Source organism: Phaethon lepturus, unplaced genomic scaffold (assembly GCF_000687285.1).
Source record: "Phaethon lepturus isolate BGI_N335 unplaced genomic scaffold, ASM68728v1 scaffold1382, whole genome shotgun sequence".
NCBI lineage: Eukaryota > Metazoa > Chordata > Aves > Phaethontiformes > Phaethontidae > Phaethon > Phaethon lepturus.
In genome coordinates, this window is record NW_010523864.1 from 25,867 (window position 1) to 33,917 (window position 8,051).

The 8,051-nt window shown below is 37.0% G+C and overlaps 1 protein-coding gene across 1 annotated transcript in view; it reads left to right on the forward strand.

Moving 5' to 3' along the window:
* Nucleotides 1-742: 742 nt before the first annotated feature.
* Nucleotides 743-8,051, forward strand: part of LOC104617020 (sperm-associated antigen 16 protein-like) — a gene marked incomplete at both ends in the record, with an annotated part of 347,595 nt that continues 340,286 nt past the window's right edge. Inside the window, one exon of the mRNA XM_010282229.1 lies at nucleotides 743-873. Coding sequence (XP_010280531.1) covers nucleotides 743-873 — 131 coding nt within the window. The remainder of the gene's footprint in view (nucleotides 874-8,051) is intronic.

The following is an 8,051-nucleotide window of genomic DNA, read 5'->3' on the forward strand; positions in this document are numbered from 1 at the left end:
GACTGTCTTCCACAAAATACTTACTAAAACCAGAGGTAGCCCTGAATTTAATATAGGGCATTTTATACCAGCAGTTTAACAGCCTGCCTCTTTAAACATTTTATTTCCTTCCAGTAGCAGATACCTAAATGACATTAACAATAAATGTATCAGGCCAAGTTTTTGTTGCTTATACCCCCGTTGTTTCGCAAACTTTGTTATGAGTATAAATGACAGCAAAATTGTATTTGCCTTTTATACTATATCTCTCTGTATCCACAGTATAGAGTTGCTTCTTTCTCATTGCTATTGTGTTGAACTACGTCAGTGGGGGGTTTTTTGTTTTGGGCTAAGAAGGGGTTTTGCTGATATAAACGGTGAATTTATATTTGGTTGCAGATAATGATTAGTACTGATGGTTGATCTCTTTCTAGAGTAATGCTATGTTGGTATAATTGTCCAGAAGTTAACTTGTAGGAACATAATTGTAAAAGAACAAACTAATAAATCTCACAGGATTCAGTTGTTCACTACAGATTCTAGTCTTCCAGTTATTGCTGTTCCAGTCCTGCACTCAGCTTTAACAGTATGTATAAAAATTAGTAAATCTAGGACAACAGTGATTTTAAAAAAATCGATGAAGATTGATCAGGGGAGAAAAAGAGTGGAGAAATTGTGTTTTCAAAATAACAACATAGTAAGTAGTACATTGTATGAACTCTGGCAGCATTTCTGAGAATGAATAATTTTATTTTTTCTCCAGGATTCAGAGTTCCCTGTTGATACTCAAGTGAACCCATACCTTGTGCATGCTAAAGAATATACTCAACCCCTGGAATCTGAAGAGTATAAGCTGAGCAACGTTTTAAAAGTGCATGACTTAGCAGTGAGCTGGTAGGAACCTTAACAGTACATTAATTCTATTGTTATACACATGTTGAGTTTTATTTTTTAACAGGTCATTGGGAGGTGTTTGCCTTAAGTAAATTTCTGAAAACCTACTGGCAGCAGTCAGGGGAACATTGTCACTGAAGGATGTGAAAGTGGAAAAAATGATAATGAAATTTTGTGGGAGCGTAAATACAGTAAAACACCTGAGCAGAACTGTTTACAGATAGAGATTCACCTTTTATGTAAGAAGGGTGGGGTTTGGTTAGTAGATATAAAAATGGCAACCAGATGACTATCTACTCAGGTTCCAGGAAACTGGATTATAATGCTGAATAGTTTTGCAGTTTGTATTTGACTGTCGTTTATTCCCTTGGGTCAAAAATCAGAAGAGTTTAAGTTTAGATTAGCTTGGGTGTGTAAATAGGCTGTAAGCAATGACATTTCAGCACTTGCTAGTGGCAGCTGAGGAAGAATAATCATAAAAATTAAAAAAAAAAAGATAGAGCTAGTAGCAAAGTTGAGACAATGCTGACACATTGTCTAGGTATGAGTATACTTTCAAATTAATCTCTAAAATAATCAATACTTTGGTCATTCAGCTAAAGTTTATGTAGCTTGATGCTGTTCTTACTGCACTCAGACTGCTAGTAGATTACTTCTGATGGTACTTCCTTAAAGAACTGTACTCCTACACTTAATTTTAGAAGCTTAATTTCCTGTTGCATCCAATGTAGCTATGTTTTAAAAGTGGGCAATGTAATTCTCATGCAAATTAAGAGTTTGACAATTTACTGACTCTTTGTTCAAAACGCTGTTTTGTTGTTTTGAGTAGTACACCATATAAACGGTACACAAAACCAGAGCCAAGTAAAGCAATGGCACAAATTAGAACGTGCTGATGTGGGTGCAAGGTTAATCTTGTCTGTGAAAACGGAAGCAATATTTACACATTTCATAATTACAATGCAAATGTCACAGATACTTTCTTTAGGTGGCTGCCCATATTTTGTAATAAATATCCACCATACTGCTTTGAGTTTTGGCCTAGTTGGGCAGGCATCTGCTTAGTCTCTCAGATGCTCAATTCTGGTTTTGAGCCTGGCTAATCCCTAATCTATATTTGTAAGGTAATATTTTGGATATTTTTCTTCTGTACTCTGTAGTCACGTCGGTCAGTCAGGAAAGAAGCTTGTAACTGGCATCTCTGTGCTGCTACTCTGAGGAGGCTGTAGTATATCCACCCAAAATATTAGTGGTAATTTGGCTTATCTGAAGAACGCTAGGTGCAAGGGTGGTGTGTGTTTAAAAACAAAACCAACCAAACAAACAAATTGGTCTGGAGGAAGAGGAAGACACTTCCACACTTGGCAGGAGTTACAGGCTGCATAATCACAAGATTTATATGCATGACAAGCTAGAGAGGGGCAAGTCTAAAGTAATAATTTTCGTGTTAATGTTCACCTTGTTAAAAGTTTGCCTTTTACCTGGAGTAGGAAGCCAGGTTTGAATTATAAATTACTTTTGAATGTTGTTGCAAACTACTTGTGAATGTTAAAATATGTAACTGAAAATAGTAAAGTTCATAGGCTAGTCAGGAAAGGATGCATCTATCTAAATTTTTCAGTTATCATATACTCGAACAATAACAGATAAATATCATACATGTTCATGTAAAACTATTCCTTGCATTCCTTATCTATCTTTGATTATATTTTTATATCTTATTGAAAGCGTTATTCTAGAACTTTATATCCAGTGCTTCTAGTTATTGCTAGAAGAGATACTCTTATGTACTGGTAAATTCTAAGTATTTTCTGCAGTTAATAATTGGATATCACACCTTAAGGATACAATGCTGCTTGAGAAAGCAATTTAGTGGAATAAAAATAAATTGGATGTCTTTAAACTTATTTGGAAACACTTCAGAACTTGCTTGGAGAAACAGCAACTAAACTGAAAACAACCAGTGAGGATGTGTATTTAATTTCATATACTGGCAATATGATGTTGACTTTCATGTAAAGATAATGCTTTAAAGAAAGTGAGAGCCTGGGATAGTGCTCTAAAATTAACAGCAATAGCTATTTTTAAAATATGAAAAAACAAAAGCATGTAGAGGACAAAAGAATAATTTTAAAATATTCTTGAAAAATGTAAACAATGTAATTGAACTTTTCATTTGCTTAAAAATATCTGTGTACCGGATGGATTATAATTTCTGCATGTTTAACCGTGTCTGAAAAAGGCATTTTAAATCTCTAGTCATTTCAATTAACATAGGTTTTCTGATCCGAATACCACTACTTATAAAGACTGAATTTAAAGTGATTGAAAAGAAAGACTATCTGTTGTTTCCTATGTTAATACTAAAGGCTATATCATAGCCTGGTTTGTGAAAGGTGTAGGCTTTTTTTGATAGCATGTCCTGCAGTGTTTTTTTAACACCCTGGCCAATTTCAGACAAATTTGACAGAAGAATAAGAGTCAGAAGTACTGAGGTTCCCATGTGTTTCAAGAAAACAGATTTCTGTTGAAGAAAGGGTTGCTTTTAGTACCCTGTTGGCGGCAGGTGGCTAAGAATTCAAAGAGGGGAGAGAAGTTGCGAATACTCTATTTTTTGGAAAGAGCTTCAAATGGAGCTCATACCTTATTAGATGCTATAGACTGTAATCTCAAGGCACACCGCTAATGCACACAGAGCTTGGGTTATCATTTTTAGTTTGACACAGCAGCTATTCAGTCCTGAATCTGGCTTTCCTTGGGAGTCCAAGAGGTTATTAAATGCATAAATCGAGATTTTTTCAGAGAAGAATTACTTTGATAAAATTCTCTGTATAGGGAATTAAATAAAAATGGCCCATTTGAAGAAATTCTGAACTTTCACTAATGTACTTAGAGTAATTATCATGGTCTATTTGATTTCACAGATAGAAGGTGGAGATCAGTATCCACTAGAGGAGAATTAATTCTTTCTTGTCGTTCATAAGACAGATGGAAAACATTCTGTTGACTTAGGAGACCAAATTTGCTTTTTTATTACTTAAGTTGTTCTCACCAGAACCAGTGTATCAAAAAGACAGAACAGAATCTGGTTCGTGGATGTATATGACTAAGTTCCTTTACATTTCTTTAGAAATTGGAGCTCCCACAAATCCAAATTCACATGCCTTAAAGCTGATGTAGATTAGTTCTTTAGACCTTCATCAGTATTCATTGAAACTCATATTTGCAGAAGCAGGGGAAAAATCCCTTGGGAAACCATGTTTGTTTTCTGCTAAGCTGAACGTTTCCAGCTTTTCAAATCATCACATAGGCATTCCTCTTCTGCATTAAGCTCACATTTCTCCAGTGTCCTTTTAAAAATCCTGGTAAATCTTACTCAGCCTACAAGAATCACTGTAAAATCTATAATGCCTAAATGATCTTCCCAATCTTATTTGCTTAATGTTTGCTTTCTCCCCACCTGCTGTCTGCACCTTTCATGTAAGCCCAGGGGGTTTGCATGGCTTCCCATGGAAGGGACTTCTACAGTCACCATATGCAATACCACATCTGTCATGGTTTATATGGTCTTCACTTGGGAAAAGAAAGATGCCCATGCAAACATTGTTCAGGGTATTTTTAATGGTTAGTATGCTCTTGGAAAATGGAAAAATGTCAGGTATTACATTGGATGGATGCTTATCTAAGTTGCAGCTGAAAAATTAGCAGTAATGGCATGAGTTTCAGATTAGTACAATGCTATATTTAGCGTATAATTTAATGTATTTTGTAGATAGAAAATAGTTCTATTTCTCTTGTTTAAATCTCAGATGAGAAAATTAGTGTTGTGAAAATACTGTCTATTTGCAGTTTAATTATGACCTCTTTTAATACCCCTTAACTTGAGGAGAATGACAAGTGAAGGCTCCATCGCCTTGCCTCTTTTCTTAATTTTTAAGATGTGTCGTCTTCTCCTCCTCCTCCTTCCCTCCCATGCCTCACAGAGGTTACAATTCTCCTTTCAAAGCTTATTTGATGTTTATCGTGCATAGTAATTTCTGTAAAAATGCCGCTTTTGATTGTGGGTAGAATTTGTAAAGTCTATGGCCTAATATTTTAAATGGATGCTTTACCTAGTAAGTATACCTGCATAAATAGAAAATGTTTTGTATATTATTCTTGTTTACATGTAACCTGATGTTCCCAAATCCTTTATCCTTGCTTGATATTTTGTAGAAGAAAAAGCTAGAGAATTGCAAATGCTCTGCCTAGGCACAGTAAAAATATGAAGCTGAAGATAATAAAGCAAATATGAAATGTTTAGTGATTATCTAGGCTTTCCTGATGGGCTTAGTGAAAGATAACTTTTCTATGGGGACTAATTCATCATTATATCTTACTATATTAGGTTCCCCCATTTTTTTATCAGTGGATTCCAGAGAAGACTTTAGAAAACTTATCTCCTTGGGAAGCATGCAAATTGACTTGTAACATAAAATTGTGTAGGTGATTATATGAGACTTACTCACAAATTGAAATTAAAGTTACAGTCTTGTGCCTCGTCCAAAGTTATGGAAGGGAGACTGCAAAGAGGTTGTTGCAAAACCCTGTACTCTTACTACTACTTTTTTTTCCTTCTTAACATAGAAATGCAGGTGTACTGGTACATCTGGATCTGCACATACACATGCAGACAGAGGAATAATCTTTGCAGGAAAGAGATTTTTTTTGAGTGTTAACATGAGGAATTTCTTTTGAAATAGCTTATAGTCTTAAATTTGCTGTAAAAAGATGATATTGATCTACATTGGCTCTTTAGAGTTTCAAGTTTTCCATTTATTATACAGTGAGGCAGAGAGAATTTGGCAGTAGTGCGAAGAGCCATGCATTTTGTTGTGTTGGTCAAACTATCTGGGCTGTGCTCTGTTTTAGTCCCTTTTAGACATACTTTTCTATTTCATTCTCAAAACTTTTGTTTTTCATAGAGTTGCTTGTGGAAAGAGCAGACCATTAAGATTGTGTTGTGTATAAACAAAGTAACAGAAGTAGTGCAGATTATTTTTAAGCAAACAGCTTGGTAGGTTTTTTCTGTTGCTCCTCCCATTTGAGAAGAGCTCTTTATTAACATCTCAAACTAACTTTCTCATAGTCTTTCCTGTCACTCCTTGGTATTCTTTATTGTGATGCCTGTAGAGTTTTGACAATGGTTATTCTGATGCTTTGCTGAGACTGCTGCCTGTCATACTGACAAATGTTGTCTCCTTTTTTCCTGTGGTCTGCCCATTTGTTTCCATGTGTCTCTTGTATTAGAGATGGTGAAGTAATATGATTTTGTTCCATGTCTGAACAATGCCAAGCAAAATTCTGTCCATCTACCAAGAGGTGATCAGTCATACGAATCACATTGTGTCCTTGTATAACACAAACTAGAAAACTTAGAGGATTCAAAGTCCAGAATTCATGTGAAATTTCCTGTTGAACAAGGAAAATTTAGGGAGGTAGAAAAGTCCTTCTTATTTATTTAAACCTTCTTCTTGCCTCCCTAGGGCATTAGAAAGGATATTTTATTATTAAACTACATTTTTCCATTAACAGTAAAACTTATGGATTGTGCCATCATGTGCTGATTTCTTGCATGAGTAGCCACAGTGAATTGGAGACTTACATTAGCAACATTAGCTGCTGCTTAATTTTCCTATGGAAATTATACCTGTTTTCAAAGGAATATGACATACAAAGTAGCTACTGCATATCCTAACCCCTCATGCTGTAGCCATTTTGATCAATTTAGCTGCAGCATAGCAGATTTTGAAGCTTTTTGGAACATGTCTTCCAAGGGTTGCTGGGGCAGTGTGACACTCCTTGCCATCCAACTTCTGTGATTCAGAAGCCACCTGGGTGTTTTTTTCCCCGTTCACTTTGCTTTGTATCTTACTCATTCCCATTGCATGCTTCAGACTCAAGTCCATCACTATTAAAGGAAATCTGTTTTGTTTTTTTAAAGTGTGGATTTCAAAGCTGTATCTCTAACAGCTAAAATTTAGCTCCAGAATGGAATTTTTCCTTATCAAACTTCTCTGGAACCCAAAGGCATGAGTATTTCCCTGGGACTAACCATCCCAGCATGTGATCTTTCATGATAGCACTTTCAAAACATCTCTATAATTTGGTTCTAACAAAAGAGCACCTTTCCAGAAATATCTGTAGGAGAGAAGGCCCTTGTTTTCAGATCTAGTCATCTCATTTAAACCAATTTATGTCCTTGTAATTATGTAAGCAAATAATTTCTAATATTGAGCCTTTCAAAGACTTATTTAATAAGGAATTAACTTCTTTATTAGAACTGCAGATATTCCTTTTCTGTTACTGTTATTCAAAAGCCAATGCTTTTAACAATGAAGTTAATCAGGAGTAGTCAGCATAGATTCACCAAGGGGACATTGTGCTTGATCAACCTGATAGCCTTCTATGATGGAGTGACTAGCTGGGTAGATGAAGGGGGAGCAGTGGCTGTGGTTTACCTTGACTTCAGTAAGGCTTTTGACACTGTCTCCCATAACATCCTCATAGTGAACCTCAGGAAGTATGGGTTGGATGCGTGTACTGTGAGATGGATCGAGAGCTGGCTAAGCAACAAGAGCTCAAAGGGTTGTGGTCAGTGGTGCAGAGTCCAGTTGGAGGTCTGTAGCTAGTGGTGTTCCCCAGGGATCGGTACTGGGTCAGGTTTTGTTCAACATCTGCATTGATGACCTAGACGAAGGGTTGAAATGTACCCTCAGCAAGTTTGCTGATGATACAAAACTGGGAGGAGTGGCTGATATGCCAGGAGGCTGTGCTGCCATTCAACGGGATCTGGGCAGACTGGAGAGTTGGGTGGAGGGGACACTCATGAAATTTAACAAGGGCAAGTGTAGAGCTCTGCACCTGGGGAGGAGCAACCCCATGCACCAATACAGGTTGGGGGTTGACCTGCTGGAAAGCAGCTCCACGGAGAAGGACCTTGGAGTCCTGGTAGACAATAAGTTGTCCATGGGATGGCAATGTGCCCTGGTGGCCAAGAGGGCCAATGGTGTCCTGGGGTGCATTAAGAGTGTGACCAGCAGGTCAAGAGAGGTTACACACCCTCCGTGCCTCCCCCCCTCCCCTGCTGGTGAGGCCTCAGCTGGAGTGTTGTGTCCAGTTCTGGGCTCCCCAGTTCA